This window comes from Elgaria multicarinata, chromosome 2, assembly GCF_023053635.1.
Source record: "Elgaria multicarinata webbii isolate HBS135686 ecotype San Diego chromosome 2, rElgMul1.1.pri, whole genome shotgun sequence".
Lineage (NCBI taxonomy): Eukaryota > Metazoa > Chordata > Lepidosauria > Squamata > Anguidae > Elgaria > Elgaria multicarinata.
The window spans coordinates 9,027,596-9,047,170 of record NC_086172.1 but is presented as its reverse complement, the minus strand read 5'-3'; the positions used below and the strand labels follow the sequence as shown (position 1 = coordinate 9,047,170).

The 19,575-nt window shown below is 42.7% G+C and overlaps 1 protein-coding gene across 1 annotated transcript in view; it reads left to right on the top strand.

Moving 5' to 3' along the window:
- The window catches only part of SERTAD2 (SERTA domain containing 2), a 48,927-nt gene extending 36,534 nt beyond the window's left edge, over positions 1-12,393 (top strand). The window contains exons 2-3 of the mRNA XM_063115994.1: positions 4,577-10,301; positions 10,540-12,393. Of these exons, the coding sequence (XP_062972064.1) occupies positions 4,577-5,540 (964 nt within the window). The 3' untranslated portion in view covers positions 5,541-10,301; positions 10,540-12,393. The remainder of the gene's footprint in view (positions 1-4,576; positions 10,302-10,539) is intronic.
- The last annotated feature ends 7,182 nt before the right edge of the window (positions 12,394-19,575 follow it).

Genomic DNA, 19,575 nt, shown 5'->3' with positions numbered 1-19,575 from the left:
CTCCCAGCGTTCCGGGAGGGAGGGGGGAGGATCTTGTAGTATTCTGCTCACGAGTTCCTCCCCCTCAGTCCACATGGGCTGTGTGATGTCCTGGGCATCAGGCCCGTCAGGGCGGCCATTTTTTTAAAAAAAACAAAAACATGAAGAACTGGAACGCACGAGTGCTCCAGCAAAAATGTCAAAGTAAAAAACAAAACAAAAAACTTGATCCCGATCCTGATCCCCTCCCCACCTGCCACGGGCTCGGAGCACCTGAAGAGCTCTGGGCCCGGTTCTCAGTTCTTCACATTTACTCGCGAGGAGCCGGGATGAAACTGGGACAGCTGGCCACACTTCCCGTGGTCTTGGGACAATCCTAAGAATGCAGGAAAAATCGGGATGCAAGTGGTGCCGGTTATCCCGGGGAAATGGAGAGATCATCCCTCCCTGCCCCTGGGATCCCCTGTGCGTCATGTGGCGATCCCTGGGATAAGGCATAGTGTAGACATGCCCTTTGATTTGTCAAAGAAAGTGGAGAGGAAACAAGTCCATATGCAGGGGAGAGAGGGGGATCCCCATCTTGAACCTTTTAGGGCACAACTGAAACATCAGAATGAAACCACAAAGTATGCTCCTTAATCTGTGCAGGTCCAACTTGCATCCAGAGTTGTTCTTTGTCTAAAAGTTCCACAGCTTTTCATCTGCTCATTTTGTCCTTATGCTTCTTATGTTTACAAAGTCGACGTTTAGCTCTTTTACTCATTGCCTTCTTCTTCCTAAATAATTTGCTGTTACACTCCTGGTTTTATGCTCTGTTGAGTGGGCAGGCGGATGAGCAGGCGGAGGTGAGGCGAGCAAAACCAGCAGTGTCATCCACTTCCAGAAATGTTAAAGGAACTGTTAAGAACCATATTCAATGCTAACAACTTTTTGGAGCTCAAGTGTCATTTTCACACCTTTTCCCCCTACCGCTCAGCTTATATTCCTTACCAGGTTAGATTTTTGTTTTGCTTTGAAATGGTTCTTCCCATTCTAATTGACACAAGTGTGTGTACAGCGGAGAGAATGCTTTTGGAGTTATTCCAAAGCAGAAAAGAGAAGTATTTTCTGCTTTGGAATAATTCCAAATAGAACTTTTGCAGCTGCAGTTCCAAGGACGCTGTACCATATTCGCTGCGGTCTTGGATAGCTTTTAAAAAACCTTACAGCCTGGGGGCTCTTGCCACTGCAGTTGTTTCAATAGTCGGAGCCTAAGAAAAATTCCTGCACGTATAAAGTATGCAGCTGTATTCTAGAGCAAGAAGCAGCTCAGTGTTCCGTTCCGTGGTCGAGCAAGTGACCCTATATGATGTCCATTGTATGCCAATTAAGTTGTTAAGCGTTAGCATTCCTGTATTAGAAACCTGGTGCTGGTAAAAACACAGATGAGTAAGTTCTTGTTTCAGACTGCAGCCGAGATTCTCCAGGACTGGCAGGTTAGGGTGTCTCTGCCTGAATAGATTCAGAAGACCAGGAGGGAGAAACACCTCTCCCAACATGTTCAGAGCCAGCTTTCTTTGCTGGGTTGTTTTTTCCCCTCAGGGCATGGGGGTGGGTGGGAGCAGGAGATAGATTCAGAAGACCAGGGCTACTTCATGCCCAGTGCCCGAATCTGTATAAACAATGATCTGTAAACTCTAACAATGCAGTGAGGTTCTGCTTGAACAATTCTCAGCTTTCCCTCATTTCCAAGCCGCTTCAGAGAAATGACTGGGAATACACTACAGATCACAAATGTCCATTCCATTCCATGGGTAATGATTCTATCAGGCAGCCTTCCTCAACCTGGGGCGCTCCAGATGTGTTGGACTACAACTCCCAGAATGCCCCAGCCAGCTCGGCTGGCTGGGGCATTCTGGGAGGTGCAGTCCAACACATCTGGAGCACCCCAGGTTGAGGAAGGCTGCTATAAGGGATTAAGAGGTTCCAGCACCTTGTTCTTCCTACACCCCCAGCGATCCTCCTGATCAAGATCGCTGTTTCCCCGCTATTAGCAGTTGGGAAACAGCGATCTCTACTTTGGGAACGCTGGGAAGCAAGCAAGGGTAAACCCTCCCCTTTGTCGTGATTCTGAACAACGTAGGTCTTTCCTTGCTGTTAATAACAGCAGAGAAATGCCCCCACCATCTGGGTGGGAGAAGGCGTTAACCTCACTCCCATCAGCGATCTTGATTATCATTAGTAGTGAAGGAACAAAGGTCTTGATTAAGATTGGTGAGGGGTGGGGTTTAAAGCTCCTTCCTCCCTGTGTCCCCCCCCCCCAGCAATCCCAATCAAAATTGCTGTTTCCTCGCTGCTGTAGGAAAGAGTGATCTTGGTCACTGCCTGGGAGCAGCGCCAGCCTTAAGATTAGGCAGAGTGAAGCAGTCACCTCAGGAGGCGGTTGCTGGGAGATGGTGGCAGCGAGGTGTTGAAGAGACCTGTGTGCCACTTGGCCTGCCCTACCGCGTGTAACTTAGCCTGCTGCCTTCACGGGCAGTGGAGGATGCTGTCCCGTTATCAGTGTTGAAGACAGATTTATTGACCAGTCTTGTTGGCTTTTGTTCATGGAATGGGAGGGGGCACCCCCTTGTTCTCAGGCAGCAAAATGTCTTGGGAGGGGCCAGTGGAGGAGGCTTCAACCTTGAATTCCACCCCTCCTGCAATCCTAAACTAGTTTGCTGTTTCCCCACTCCTAATAAGCTGTGGTTGATTAGCTGGGTGACAGGAAATGTGGGCAAGGCACCCTTGGCCTGGCATTCCACAAAGAGAGCAGCCAATGTTTGTAGGCTGGGGTTTGCTAATCTGTGCTCTGAGCCATGTATACGAAGGATACAGGGAATCTGTAGACTCTTGGAAGTAATTAAACCCCTGGATTTGCAACCAGCACATGCACATTTTACCCTAGGATTCAGTTATGCACATTAGCATGGTTTATTTTTATTACACTATTTGTTTTAGGGGCTATTTATGCCAGTTTTCTCATAATTTCGGAAGAGTAAATAGGCTCGTAGAATACCATGGGTCAACGCTAGGTAGATTTCACAAAATAAGGAAGGCGCCTGTGCTAGATGGAGAAGTCCCACCCCATTATTACAGATTATATCAGTCATCCCAGACTGGATTAGCAGAAACCAGTTCCAGCATTCTTTCTGTAACCGTGAGAGCTAGAAAATTCGTTCTCTTTAAATGAACACCCATTAATGTTTGGTGGTAGGAACAGGGAAACAGGCTAACCGGTGAATCTTAAAGGCTTTTTAACCTTTGCAGTGTGTCTGGATCAGGTACTTCCTTCTCTCTTACTTCCTCTCATGTGGCATTAAACAAAATCACAGATTCAAATATACATACGTATACACCTTTGAAAATGAGATCTTAACCTCACTTCATTTGTCCAGTAAACATTTGCCTCCTACTTCCTAAGGTTACAGGAGCCTACTCTTCCGTTATTAACCAGCGACTACATCACCTTTATCAATAGCTGCTCTTTAATAAAGAAAGTGATGGTGGCATGATTGGCTGTTAATATTTCAAGGCATTTGCTTAATGGCATATTTAGTGATGTCTGATCAGAGTTAGTTCCCTCTCGGGGTTCACATTTTCTATACTAAGGTCCCGGTGGCGGGGGGGGGGGGGGCGGAATGTTTATGAAGCAGTACATTAAGCTTTATTTTGCATAAGAGCCCGAGGATTAGAGATACCAGACTGCAGGCTAGATTCTCTCTCCATATTTTATTATTATTATTATTATTAATAATAATAATAATAATAATAATAATAATAATAATAATAATAAATTTATTTCTTACCCACCTCTCCATTCTGATTGAGGCCTGGAACAGCAGCAAATATAAAATACATAAAACTGAATTGAAACATAATATACATTGTTTAAACATCCTAAAAACATTCTAAAAACATCCTAAAATTCTACTGGACAGGCCTGCTGGAAGAGATCAGTCTTAATAGCTTTCTTAAATGCTAATAGACTGTTAAGTTGACGTGTCTCCTCCGGCAGGCCATTCCACATTATTACATTTATATATTACCATTTTTCTTCCAAAGAAGGCAAGGCACCTTAGGTGACCTTCCTCCTGTCCATTTTACCCTCACAACAGCCATGTGGAGTAGGCTAGGCTGAGAGTGGGAGCTAGAACCCAGTCCAGCACTCTAACCATTACACCACACTGGCTCTCTCACACATCCTGTCCCTATTTTAACTGTACCTGTGCTGCAGGTGAACACCTGCAAAGCCCTTAGGTGAAGACAGCATCTGATGCTCAACATGTCAGGCTTTGAAACTAGCATGATCTTCATTATATGCTATTTTTATATGTCAGTGAGCCTGTTTTGTGCAAATTCAAAAGAAGGAAAAGCATTCAACGTGCACTACATGAAATGTCAAATGCCTCACACTTGGTCACAGCTATAATGCAAAAGCTGAGGCATAGTTTCTGGGCATTCCTGAGGACTGACTTCTATAAGATACACATGTGCATTTTCTGTACTAGGAGGAGAGATGTGTGTGCATACGTGTGCGTTTAATTAGTGGTAATTTCCCTTTTTCTTCTGTTTTCAGATATATGTTGGGGAAAGGAGGAAAGCGGAAGTTTGATGAGAATGAAGATGGGCTGGAAGGCAAAGTGGTGTCTCCTACCGATGGTCCATCTAAGGTGTCTTACACCTTACAGCGCCAGACTATCTTCAACATTTCCCTTATGAAACTTTATAACCACAGGCCATTAACCGAGCCCAGCCTGCAAAAGACAGTTTTAATCAACAACATGTTGAGGCGAATCCAGGAGGAACTCAAACAGGAAGGTAGCTTGAGGCCTGTGTTCATCACCACTTCACAGCCTACGGATCCTTTTGGGGACAACTTTCGGGAGGTTCAACCTGCCTTTAGCCATCTGGCCTCTCCGCCAGCCCACCCCACAGACTCCGTGAGCACTACGCCCCTGGAGTCTTGCCTCACCCCTGCCTCTCTGCTTGAGGAGGACACTTTTTGCACTTCCCAGACTATCCCACCAGATGGTCCTACAAAACTACCACCTCCAACTATCCAACCAGTAAAGGACAGTTTCTCCTCGGCCTTGGACGAAATTGAGGAGCTCTGTCCAACACCTACCTCCACTGAGGCAGTAGTAGCTGCAGCAACAGCAGAAACAACGGCGTCAGATAACTCTAAGGAGAACTCCAGTGAATCCAGCATTCAGAAGCCTGAGGGAGTACCAGAGAGCAGAATAAACGAACCTAAATTAATGGACTCTTTACCTGGTAATTTTGAGATCACAACATCTACAGGTTTTCTTACAGACTTGACCTTGGATGATATTCTCTTTGCTGACATTGATACGTCTATGTATGATTTTGACCCTTGCACATCTTCTACTGGAGCTGCCTCAAAAATGGCTCCTGTCTCCGCAGATGACCTCCTAAAAACTCTGGCTCCCTACAGCACCCAGCCAGTAACCCCAAATCAGCCTTTCAAAATGGACCTTACAGAACTGGATCATATAATGGAGGTGCTCGTTGGGTCTTAAAAAATATAGCAACTTTTTAAATGTACCAGTATAAACACTTGGTAGTATTTTCACAACCACCTCCCTCCTTACAAACCTACCCAGACACACACACACACTCTGCATGCGTCTTTGCTTGTCTCTGTTTTTTTTGTTTTTTTTTAAAGGGTCACACTAGTTTTTACTTCAAGCAGAGTTGGAGTGCCTTCATCCATGTATGACCACTTTTAATATATTTTTGAAAGTGGTTCATCAAGGGAGACCTGAAATCCTGATATAGGAAAAAAAAATTGCATATTGTAAACAATATTAATATGTTTGACAAAAATGAATTGTAAAAGCTAAGCACAAGGATTATGTTGGGGGAAAGCTGTAAATTGCATGTGCATATTTGTCTATTTTTTCTATAAGTTTTATTGCAAGAGGTTTAAAATATTATTTAGATAATCGCAGTACCTTTTGGCATTTTAGCCCTGTCTAGGTTGACTTAGCAATTCAGCCTTTTTAGAGGTATTAACTATTCCTCTTTAAATGTTGCATTTAGAAACTGCTATCCAAATTTATTTTATATTTTTGTACAGATTCTGCAATTTATGATATTGGGGGTCTTTTCTTAAAAAAAGAAAAAGGAAAAAAACAAAAACAAAATGCTGTTTATACTCACACAAAAAGGAAATAGCTATTTTGGTAGGATTTGCTCACCCAGTTCCTGCATACACCTTCTGATGTACAAGAACTGCTTGTAGTTTTATACAGACTTGTAGTGTGTTTTTTATGTGTATAATGGTGCAAAGAGAAATTTGGATCAAACCAGTCTGCAGTTGGCCTCCCTAAATCCAGACACACATGCTTGAAGGAAAAGGCCAAGGGCTCTTCCCTTAAAAGTTTCACAAATATTTACTCCCTGCTGTGTACTACTGTGATTAACAAAAACCTTAGAGCCATGTATATTCCAACACTGATGTCAAACAGTGGGCAGGAAATAGCTGTGAAACTTCTTTTCTGATTCAACTCCTTCCTTCTTCTCACCACCACCTCCAAAATGATCAATACTTAAAGGAATATCCTGAAACCATTTTTTTAAATTGAAAAACAGACTTCAGCCACAATCCAACACAAAGTTGAGCACTCTTGTGCATATTTGCTTCTTTCACGTTTTGCTTCTTTCACTGCAGGAGTGTTGCGCCCTTGGAAAGACCTTTCATGTGAGTGCAACTCTCCTTCTGTTTGCAGAGCGAAAACTTAGAAACCAAGCCATAGAAATAAGAGGCCTGAAGGCTGCAATCCTATACCCACTTATTTGAGAGTAAGTTCCATTGAACGCATTAGGACTTACTTTTGAATAGACCATTGCAGGGTTGCACTTAACTCTGTGTTGGGCTTGTGTGCCTGTTGTAGTTGCATCTCGTCTATGACTTATGAAGTTGTTAATGGGTTTGAATGGAAATGTACCGACAATTTGGCTGTAGCCATTCATTTTTGTTTGTTTTGTTTCGTTTTGTTCTAAAGAAGACTTTTCTTCTTGGCTGCATATTAGCTACGCTTACTTGAAAGAAAGTTGCATGTCAATGAAAGTTGGAAGTAAATGGAGCTTCCTTTCAAGGAAATGCGTTCAGGAAAAATGGGGGGAAATGTCCCTCTTGTCTCTCGTATGGTATAATGCTAATTTACCATATTCCTTTGAATTAGTCTTATGATTACCCTTGCCCTTTTCTTGGAACATTATTGTTGTTGTTATTATTATTATAATTATTATTATTATTATTATTCACTGTATTGACAAGTGCTGGAAAAAAAGCAACTTCAGTATTACTGCAGTGAAATCATCTCTTATCGGCACTGGATGGGACTCACTCAAACATCCATTGCTGTCGAAACTGGAGCCGATGATAGTATGAACATTTGGTATCTTCGCTAGGGTTGGTTTCTTGAATCAACTGTGTTACCTGCTTTACACTTTATAAGGCCTGTTTTACAATGTATAGACAACTGCAACTCTCTCTATGCATGTTCCTTCCCACTGAAGGCTTCTCATTACTGCACCTGTTGCAATTTTTCCCCTCTGTATTCATTGTGATGTACATTTATTTTAAAGAAAACTTGCAATGTTATCATGCCTGTTGCTCAAATCGCTATGGCATATTAATTTTAAATGGTACTTAATTGAGTGCAGGTTACAAACTATATTGTTGATAAGCATATGGCTTCTTTAGGAATAACTTTTATATTTATTTAAGAAATTTTAAATTATGTTTTATGTAATTTGGCAATATTCAGTCAATTCTGCTCACTTCTTGTCATGGATAAAAAAAAATTGGGTCTTGTCTGCCTTTAAGAAGGCAGTTTTATAAAACTGGCACTTTAGAACAGGCCGTATCTATTTATTTAAAATACATTTAATGTATTATGTGTAATGCACACAACAGCTCCTCATTCCTCTACAAACCAACTTTGCAATTAAAGACTTGCTTCTCTAAGCAAAACAGATCCTGCATAATTACCATTTGAATCCTAATTTGTCAGTCAGTTTTTAATATCTTGAAAAGTCTAAGGGTGCAATCCTATACATGATTAGACAGGAAAAAAGTCCTACAATTCCCAGAATTCCTCAGCTGGCTTGGCTAGCTGGGGAATAGTGAGAGTTATAGAACTTCTTTTCTGTCTAAACATGCCCTAAGTCACTCAAATAACAGTGTGGTCGTGAAATAATTGAAGTTGCATGTCCTTATGTGAGCACATTTTTGCCCTTATTGGTAGTCTTGTAGGGAAGGAGAAATGCTGGAACATTTTGAACTCTTAACAACAAGTTGTAACTAATTTAGATTGTAAACTTCTCTGGGCATGGGCCTGTTCTTTATTACTCTGGCAAGCACCATGTGCCTGACTAGAAGCGTAGAAATCATAATGATAAAATAGCCCATCATATAAAAATCTTGTAGTGGTGCAGTCTAGGTTGGTCAATAGCTGCATGAAAGTTACCGGTCCACAGAAATTGTTACTAGTCTACTGACTCACACATAGCTGTACTCATAATTTGGTGTACTCATAACCAGTGGTTTGAAAGGGGGAAATCAAAAGAAACAACTCAGTTCCAGTTTACAGATCCTCCTCTGCTAAATCAGCTGGAGATGCTGATGTGCTACCAGCCCAGTGGCTAGATATAACCTTGAGTACAGATTCTGAAGTAGAGTGTAGTTACCTGCAGTGTGAGTTTACATCACACTATTATGCAAGCACAGCAAACATGTCTTAGCTGGTGCAATCTTAGGTTCAGGCTAAAATCCATAAATTTACAAGGATTGTTAAGGGCGGGGGGGGGGATAATGTAAGCAAAACATGCTTTACCATTATGAAAATCTGATTTTACACTTAACTTAAAAACAACTGCCCTCTTCTTTGGACTAGTTAAATGAATATTTAAACAAAAACCATATGTTGGGCAAGAGTTCAAATGAACGTCATTTTTAGAGCAAAGCAGTATGTTTGTTTTTCAAACACCAGTCTTACCAAGCAGAGTAAATCCATCTGAAACTTTGCAACTGAAGTCAATCTTCTTAGGACTAGATGGTAACTGTGGCAGGCAATGCAACTGCCCTATAGAATTCTATACCCAAATGTCTAGGACTTCATATTTTGGATTGTAGACCTTGAAAGTATCAAATGAAATTCTTCTGCTCTAGGGTAGCTTCTCTGTTCTCTCTAGCATGACCCCAACTTTTGAAGAATTTAATGGGTTAAGATTTCTCCTTTCCCCTCCCTGACCCTCAACATCCATAAATGCTGGGGGAATTTTTTTGCAAGAAGGGAGCAGAATTAAAAAGAGCTTTTTGAATTTGAAGTGATTTTTTTTCCATTTTGTTTTTCATAAGTTATTTATTCCTTTTTATTTTCCTTTTGTAAATATATTTATTTTATTGTGAAGCTAACAACATCTGGATTGTAACATGTACAGAATGTATGGTAGGAATGTATTCTCTTGTAGGAGTGTTGATCCGTACAAGAGGGGGATGAAAGTTAGGTTTGGAGATCCTTAACTGGGTTGAATTCAGGAGACATGTCATTCACAAGATCACCTCCCCACCCCCGCCAGCCCTCTTCCTGCTTTTCTCTACTATGAGTAGATCTGGTTGGATAGAATTATGCAAAAAAAAAAAAAGTTTATAAACTTAGTTATAAAAATTAAACTGTTTTGTATTGTTGGTTACTTTTAAAAGGGTAGATCCTATTCTGATCAACACATCCTTTGTTCCAATGAGGCTTTTGTCATATCATCTTTGCCACTGTACATGTCTATTCAGGTCCCACTGAGTTCAAAGAGACTTCCTCCCAGGTAAGTGTATCTAGAATTGCAGGCTCAGGGACCTAAACCAATCTATTTTCACACTGGTAGCTTGAACTGGATGGGTGTGCTAGGACAGTATAGCCAGAGGCACCTGAATAGGGTTGCCAATGTAACTGGATATTCACAGGGTAAACGTGTTTTAATATTTCTCCCACCCTCCAGGGATTCATGCAAGCAGTGCTGGACACCTGTTTCCCAAGAGGGAGACCTGACGGGGCCCGTGCTTAGCAACCTGGTTTATTACAGGGCAGGGTGCTGTAGGGTGAGGAAGTGGGTTCCATGCCAGCTTTCAAACCACACATTTAAGCTTTACAATAAAACAATCTGATGTACACATCAGCACAAACGACACACATCAAATGCTAAGCTTTATTTCCCTTTTCTGATTAAAGTTTTAACTTGGAAACGCCACTATTTATGGCTAGGGGGTTAGTGTGTGTGTGTGTGTGTGTGTAGGAACCATAATCAAGTAAGTGTGCTTTTTATTATTTTCATGGCTTAGGCAGTGTAACAACCTGCTTCAAAAAGACTTGTTTAGAAGCATTGCGAAACGACCTTTAAAAGTCTTTGAACCATTTTAAAAACTAGCAAAGGAGCAGCTGTTTGTGGAATGCTATTGAAAGAAGCCTATCGCTGATCAGACCTGGCAAATGTAAAGTCCCCCTTGTATGCACACAGGCACACTCTTCTACTAGGATGTCTACACAGGAGGTTTCAGAACAAAACTAAGCAATGTAGGAGCCAATAAGCAGGGATGGGCAGAGGGTGATACCCATGACAGGATGGATTCTTCGTCTATCCCATGTATGGATAACATAATGCGCAACGACACTAATGCACTGTTGGGTGCTCCATGGCTTACAGAAATCAACTATGTTGACTTCTGTATAAGTAATGGAGGGAAGAAACCCATGTGGGCAAAATGGCAGTTCATGTTGAACAAAACCTATTTAAGTGTGTAAATATACTATACATTTACAAGTAATGAGCATCTACTTCCACTTTTTTGTTGCTTTTCAAAGGAATTTGCTAAGGTGGGTGGGGGAGCAGTAGACCAAATTTTGGGGTTGTTGACGCAAATCTATAGATGCAGACAAAAATGACAAAAGTTTACAGATGCTTCAGGGCAGGATAAAACAGTGCTGAATCACATAACTGCTTTAGGAGTGTGGTTGTACTGTTTTGAAGCTAAAAAAAGCACCACTTCCACCTTCTTTAAAAGCACTTGATCAGCAAGAAGACAAAAGACAACAACTTCATCTATACTGTAGACTGGGTTAACAGAGATCTGCCCCTATCAGGGTCTTCTTAAGAAAGGAGTTCTGTTAGGGATAAAACAGTTACCAGGACACTCGCTATGCTATGGTTTTCAGGGTTCTTTGTGGGGAAGCCCTGACAGTTAATTAGTTTGTAGAATAGATGTGTCCTGATCCAGAGAAACAGAAATGCATTAGTGCTCTTAGACTTATTCCACGTTTCTTCCTTCCACAGAACAAATTGGGTGGGTTTGCACAATCACAGAGAGAACATAAGCCACGGTGGCTTAGCGGCCCTGGGTGATCATGTGAACCCTGTCAAAATCTGTGCTGGAGGGAGAGGCAAGTGCCTGCCCAGAATGCTTCTCCACAACATAAGTCTTCTGTATCCCAGGGACTCAATGTGGTGGAATTTTTTGCCATCGCTGCCGATTGCACGAACCTTTGCACAGAAATCTGTTGCCACAAACATCGCCCTTAATGGCTCATATTTGCAGCGAGATACAGAATACGATCTACCTTTTCAAAGTGATCAGTCTGAGAATAAATTGTACCATGTGATTTTTCCTGCTATCTTCTAGAACCTGTTTTGTGAATCTGAAGTTTACAGTTGAAAAACAAACAAAAATGAGCAAATGTAAATGTATTCCCCGGAGAAATGGTTAATTGGCTCTAGAATGAATTGTGTCTCTTTCTTAAAAACAACAACCACACACACAAAGCAGGAACTTGCTTTTATTAATGTTTCAGTGCTTTAAATATTATGGCTGAACATTTATTTGGAATTTTTCACTCATTTTATAGCCTTTTGTTTTCAATGTTATGCTAAAAATAATCCTAATGCAAATTTTGGATTTTGTTTTAAATTTAAAAAAAAAATTTTTTTTTAAAGAAACCCTTGTAAATGCTTAACAATGTAATCCATACTAGACTCTCTAAAGGCAGAGATCCTGGAGTTGGGGTTGGGTGGGAGGTGTAAATAGGCTGGACACGTTGGGTGCATGGTTTTAAAACACGGTGTGTTTTTCTGTCAAAAAGGCTGTATTTTCTCTCCCCTCCACCCCTACTGTGTTCCTCCCCCAAACCACAGACCTTAGAGCTGTGCCTTTTCTATGCAATATTACAGACATATACATCTGAAACCAGATTACTGTATTCACTTGTAGGTATGGGCTGTAATAATAATAATAAAAAAAAAACAGTTGGGCAAATTACATGGAAATGAGCAGTCTTACTTTTGTAGTTTTATATTATACAATAAACAATTTAAAAAGAAGCACAGCTGTCCTGTGTTCAGTTTTTAACTAGTATTTTCACAAAGTAGGAGTCAAAGAGTCACAAGTGAGGATAAGAGAAAGGGGTGGGTGGAAGTGGAGGCTGAGCTTTGCGGATTGTGTCAGTGTGGGGAAGAATCAGCCAAGGCGTTTTCTCTGCAAACTGGGACAGAGAAGTGAGTCGTTACAGCTGCTCCAGTATCCAAAGATAGCACATATTCATGCCACATTGCCATGGTGGCTGAAGACGCAGAGGGTGGGAGCAGGATTGTGCTTGCTAGGCCAACCCCAACTGCCACCTCTCGTAAGAGCCTACGTGCACAACCTGTAAAGTCTGCCACCTGCCCAATTTTGCAGGTTTTAGCTAATAGAGAAAAACGTAAACACGTTATTTGTACATGTGTAGGCGCGTGGTGGCTAGGCTCAGCATCAGAATGTGCATATCCTTTCCCTTCCCACCACAAAATCGGTGGCCGCTGATACTTTGCGTAGACAGGACTTCCGCATGTTCAAGCCTCTCTCTCCCATGCTACCATGAGGACTAGGACCACAGCTTTCCGGATTAAGTCATTTCTGAACCTAACTATAAAGCTAACATGTCTAGTTATGTATGAAGTAGTTGTGTGTATGAGTGTCTGTCTGTATAAAGCAGTACAAACCAGCCCCCAGCCCTCCTCCAGAAAGGGTTTGTCTCGCTGCATCATCTTAAGTGGAGAAATGATACTACTCTCAGGGATGCCACCTCCCAAAAGGAAAACCCCAGGCCTCTAAGGCCTGACTTTAATAGCTTGTCTCAGGAGCCTCAAGCCTTCACACATGCATAGGATTGCACTGTTAGAGGTGAAAATACCTTTTAAAAGTTGAATTTCTGTATCATTCTGTTACATCTGGAAGAGAGGATTTCTGCAAAAGATGCAAAAATCTCTATATTTGCGCCCTCTTTGCTCATAAATTTCTAACCTTCCAGGCTGGCTGACTTGATAACCTTCTTTGTGCAAGAAGCTTGCTCAGAAGAAGACATGCTCCAAGGCTGATCCTAATCCCTGTGAATTATCAACAATTTACTAGCGAAGGATCTCAGCAGCCTTCCCTGGCCTGGTGCTGCCCCAGATGTGTTGGGACTGCAGTGCCCGTTATTCCCACCAGCATGTCTATTGGTTTAGAGGAGGTTGGTCTGGTGGCTCAAAGTTTGTTCTCGGACTTGTTCAGATGTGAACTTGCAATTCTTTTGCTCACAAGCTTAAGAAGCCTTTAGGGAGGCACTTTAAAGTTTTCAAAGCACTTTACCTGCATTATCTGAGTAATCCTTGGAATTACCCCTGCAAGATCAGGCAACGTGATCGACCCTAGATTGCAGGTGGAGACTGAAGCAAAGAGGGATTTTAAGAAGAAGAAAATTAGTAACAAAGGTGGGGTGAGTATTAGCCAACATATTTGGTGGCCTGCACCTCATGAGTTCATGATTGTGGGAAAACCCTGAACTTGGGATTAATCCGATTGGGGGTAGCCCACACTCATACCCACCATACTACACCGGAGTCATTGATGCCCCATGACTAGTAAGACACATTTCAGGTCTCCAGGCACCCTTGCAACGGACACATTCCAGAGAGCAGGGAAGGGCAACCTTCGATCCACTGGCCTAATCAGGCCCGCAGAGGTTGCCTATCCGGCCCACAGCCTTCCTGGATACATCCAATGGGCGGGACTTTGTCTCCAAGCCCCACCCCTGGAGGAATCTATATCCAATTGGAGGTAACAGAGGGGATTCCCTGCAAGAGAGCCCTGCTCAGGGGAATCTCTGTTCTCTCCAGTCACAGATCAAAGGTAACACCAGGAGAAGCGGTCGGCCAAGGGACTCGCTCCCGTGGCCCCTTCCCCATCAGAGCAGCCTTTGTGACAGTAAAGTGTGTGGGACTGGGCTGCCAGCTGGAGGAGCAATCTGGGATGTGGCACAGGGTTTTTTGGGGGGAGGAGGAATCATCCAAAAGCAGGCAGAGAACTATCACATTTGGAATGATGTCCCCCTCCTCAGCATTCCTCTGTGTTCTTTCCCACACTGTTCAGGAGAACCCCTAACTTCTGAGACAGACACTTCTGGGGTGCGTGGGAGGGGGAGGAGACAAGAAACTTTCCTTCCATGAACTTCCTTAATGATCAAAGCCCCTGAATGTAAGAAAACCCAGACCACATGTGTAACAGCCATGGTTTTCTGGCACGGGCATTGATGTCCTCATGCAAAGTGAAATACTTTCCCCACAAGTCCTTGAGCCATGATACTTCATCTGCATCCAGATAATTCGATCTTGATGCAGAAGGGTGCTTAGCTCACGGTGCATAATATATATCCACGTGCAACACGAGGAGTGGTCCTTCCCCCCCCCCCCTTTACACGCCAAATCTCTGGTTTGCAGCTGTTGTGATCAAAGGTTTGCAGCCTTACATTCACAAGCAGTAGAAAAATATCAGTTCACATCCCCTTCCTTCCCTCTACACACACACACATGTAGAATGTGTCTGCCTGAGGCACACAGAATTTCAGGAGCAAGATTTTTGAACAGAACAAGCCAACAGAACAATGTACAAGTTATGACAAGCTAAATGTGCAGTTCACTCCATGACTGAATTGGACTCACTGATGTAAGTTTTTGACCATGTCTTACTGAGATATAAGTCGATTTGTTGAAGAGTGGGGCTTGTCCAGGTCTGGGCCCGATTCAAAGTGCTGGTATTGACATTTAAAGCCCTAAATGGTTTGGGGCCAGGTTATTTGAAGGAACGCCTCCTCCCATATATACCTACCCGGACCTTAAGATCATCTACAGGGGCCCTTCTCCGTGAGCCCCTGCCGAAGGAAGTGAGGCAGATGGCTACTAGAAGGAGGGCTTTCTCCGCTGTGGCACCCCGGCTGTGGAACGAGCTCCCCAGAGAAGTCCGCCTGGCGCCTACACTGTACTCTTTTCGTCGCCAGCTGAAGACCTTTTATTCTCTCAGTATTTTAACACTTAATTTTAACTTAAATTTAAATTTTACTGTTCTAACTCTGTATTTTAATCTTACATTGATTTCTGCTGCGTGGTTTTATCCTGGTTGTGCTTTTTATACTGTATTTTGTATTTGTGTTTTTAACCTGTTGGTTGTTTTATTACGGTTTTAATTTTTGTGAACCGCCCAGAGAGCTTCGACTATTGAGCAGTATAAAAAAATGTAATAAATAAAATAAATAAATTGTTTTTAGAAGCCACAGACGTCCTTACGGAGTGACTGGCTGCACATCTTCAAACAGTTGACTGCCAAGTAGTAACGTTGGCTGCAACTTGTCAGCTCCTGTCTGTGCATACATTTCTTATGTATTAAATTGATTATCTTACCTTCCCAAGCCTGCTGCCCTCCTGATGTGTTGGACTACTACTCCAATCAACCCCAGCTGGAGTGGCTTACCTTGGGATGTAGGCACGGAGCATAGCACTTTGTCCTCTTTTCCCTTGGAGTCTACCCCTCACATCCAGTGATTGCATCAGAGGCAGGAATGATCCAAGTCAGCTCTCTTCAACCTTGGGCCATCCGGACTACAACTCCCAGCATTCCTGACCACTGGCCATGCTAGCTAAGGCTGATGGAATTGAAGTCCAAAACATCGGGCGTGCACCAGGTTGAGGGAGACCTGAGAGCTACACTTCCCTATCACTACTTCCTGGTCCTGAGCCCCTGGATTCACCAGCATCCATACCTATCACTTTCCTTCTTTGCCACAATATAGAGCAGCCTTGTCCAACCTGTTGCCCTGCAGATGTTTTGGACTACAAGGCCCAGCATTGGTGACCATTGGCCATGCTGACTGGAGCTGATGAGAACTGACGTCAAAGGCCATAGCTAGACCCAAGGTTTATCCTTGGATCGTCCAGGGGTCAAACCTGTTCATCTAGGTGACACACAGGGGATCCAGCGCTCAGGCAGGGGCGAACCCTGGATGATCCCAGGATAAACCTTAGGTCTAGCTGTGGCCTAGGTGACACACAAGGGATCCAGCGCTCAGGCAGGGGCGAACCCTGGATGATCCCAGGATAAAACTTAGGTCTAGCTGTGGCCTAGGTGACACACAGGGGATCCAGCGCTCAGGCAGGGGCGAACCCTGGATGATCCCAGGATAAACCTTAGGTCTAGCTGTGGCCTTGATCATCTGGAGGGCACCAGGCTGTAGAAGGCTGGTACAGAAGAAAAGAAAGGGGGTGGGGTGGAAACGTCCATTTAAATAAATAAAATAGAAGCGAGGTTAACAAAACGCCGCAAGCAAACACGTCAGAGCCCAGTGACAAGGGCTGAGCCACAAACATGAGAAGGTTCATATGCAATTAGGGTGACCATATTTTGGAAACCAAAAAGGAGGACAACATGGCCACCCTATGAGGGGGTGCCCACCAACATGTCCAACCCCCAAGGGGGCATGCTCACCAACATGTCCAGCCCCCAAAGGGGCATGCCCACCCAAACATGGCCTTGGTCACAGGTCTGATTTCACAGTACACAATTAAGACAAACCTGTTCTACGTAACATCTTAATTTTAAAATCACTGGAATAAAGTATAAGTGAGACATTCAATGTATCTGAAATTAACTTCACTCATTCCTACTTTTGTAGCTTTTGCTGTACGTTGAAGCTTTTGCTATACTGTGTGCTCAGCTACACCAAGCAGGGTATTCCACTATGAAAGCGGTATATAAAAGACAGGAGCCACACTATTACTTTATAGATTGATTGAACTGCACTGCAGGATCTACACTACTGCTTTATAGTGGTACTGAAGTGCACTGACAACTGTTGGGGACTGTGACACATCTACACCAAGCAGGATATAACACTATGAAAGTGGTATGAAAGCAGTATATGGTATGTGTCATGGGCCCCAACAGTTGCCAGTGCACTTCAATACTCCTATAAAGCAGTAGTGTGGCTCCTGGCTTTTCTCTACCATAGTCTAACCTTTCCTAACATTTAACACTGTTTCCCCATCACCTTACTGCATACTGCTATCACTGAACAAATGAAGCAGTTGACAAGTATACAACAAACAAACAAACAAGCATTCAGAAACAGTATAAACTATTAGCCTGCAAATGTTAGCCATGGAACAAAATGGACTAAAGGCTACCACCTCTTAGCTTGTTTCAACTTCAACCAGACATAACAGTCAAAAACAACTGAGAAAAACACACCTACTTCATTGAAATTGCAATACCTAATGACAAAAATATTGCAGAAAAGGAAGAGGAAAAGAGAGAGAAATATAGACCACTGGCTATGGAAGTTAAAGAACTATGGCAACAGGAAAAACTTACAATTATTTGTTAGTCACATCAGTCACCAGCATGACATTGTTTTTTTTACAGAAAACCTCCAGAAGTTAGGCCTACCAAAATACATGCACGCCAACATCTAGAAAGCAGTCATACTTAAATGTTCAATAGTCAGGACATTTCTGAATCAGTAAAAGTCAGCATGACTTGGCAAAGCCCATCATGTTCATCTAGAAAAACCACCACAAGCAAGAGAGAGAGATGATGATGATGATGATGATGATGATGATAATAGCAAACCCTGTTAATTTTTTTAAAGTTTCTTTAAGAAGGATGAACAATTGTCAGCCACTGTTACAAAATATACGTCATGCCAATTATAGCAAACAAATTGGAAAGAAAGGTCTATGAGTCTAAAATGCATTATTTAATAGGAACATCACCTCCAAATCATCCCCCAAACTCACAGAAAACTACAGCCACAACAACATCACACTGATTAGAACATTAGAACATGGACCCAAAATGTTTTGGACCTGTGGGCACATTTGGGAATGTGAGAAACTGCTCTGGGCACCACCACAAAACTAGATGTGGCTAGTCACAAAATGGCTGCCATGGAGGCCCAGCTAGTCAAAAGAGAGCTAAAGAGGGAGGCGGAAGAGCAAGGCTAGAGGCCAGAAAGGCAGATAAAGAAGACGGTCCTAACATTTTTCAAGATTTTCCTTAAAAATAATAGTTTTGAAGGGGGCTGGGAGGGCACAGCTTCACATAAAATTATTCAAATAGTCTTTTATCAAAAGGTTTACACCTTCACCTTCACACAATTGTTCTTTTCTGAGGCGTCTAAAACAACCAAAAACAACTCTTTTTTCTTTTGACCAGTAAAAACCAGCATGCCTTGGGTTGCGCTGCAGTTCCACTGTCAAAACAACTCTGCCTGGCCTGCACCCCATAGGTCCAAAAGTACACTTTCCAATTCTATATCACGAAACACACACAGCTGTAGCCCTTGTGTTGGCCTTAAGAAAAATTCCAACACCCATATTCACGTTATACATTAGCGTTATGAAAATTAAATGATGGGGGTCTTTGGGTTAAATTAGAATGTTGATTTCTGAAGTAGACTATTCCAAGGAAGCACATGTGCAAATCTAGCTTGAATGGGAAGCAAACACATGTGTAAGAGTGAAAGGCTCAACATGGATGAAAGGCCAAGCCAAGACTAGTGCCACTGAACAGCAATAATGTCCATGGTTACGACGTTGCTAAGGTAATTGTGACATGTCCTCCACTTCTTCATGAGCCAGGAGGGCAGAGTTGCTCAGTGTGGGAAGAGGCTGAATGCTTTCAGACCACAGTTGGTTAGATCATCGGTTTCCGATATCTTAACAGAGAGAGAGAGAGTGTGAGACATGTAAGTGGAATTTCTTAGCAGCTTCTGCATTCTTGTCTGATCATTGTTCACCATGCTCCCTAGTGGGTTCCTTCTTCTGGTGGGATTTTCTATAAAAGATCCAGATATTCAGAGAAAAACTTACATACCTCCCCCCTACCCCGCTCATATCATTGAGAAGGGATGGGGAAGATCAGCAAATTATTCTTTGAATGTTTCTGACCACCCTCCTCCCTATGTAAAACATCTCAGGGTAGGGTACAAGTCAATCAAAGTAATTTGACATCAAGTCACTGGGCTCCTGTATTTGAGTGATTTATAGCACCCTCATGACTGGCTGCTCACGGATGTTCGTGGCTCATGTTGACGCTGCCATGAGCCACCTGTAAGTCTCCTTTTCCCAGTCTTTACATTAAAAAATAAGCCTCAAATAACCCGACTCTTCTAAAATATGTTGGGATTTGTCAGCATTTCCTGCCATGTGCAGGTGAAG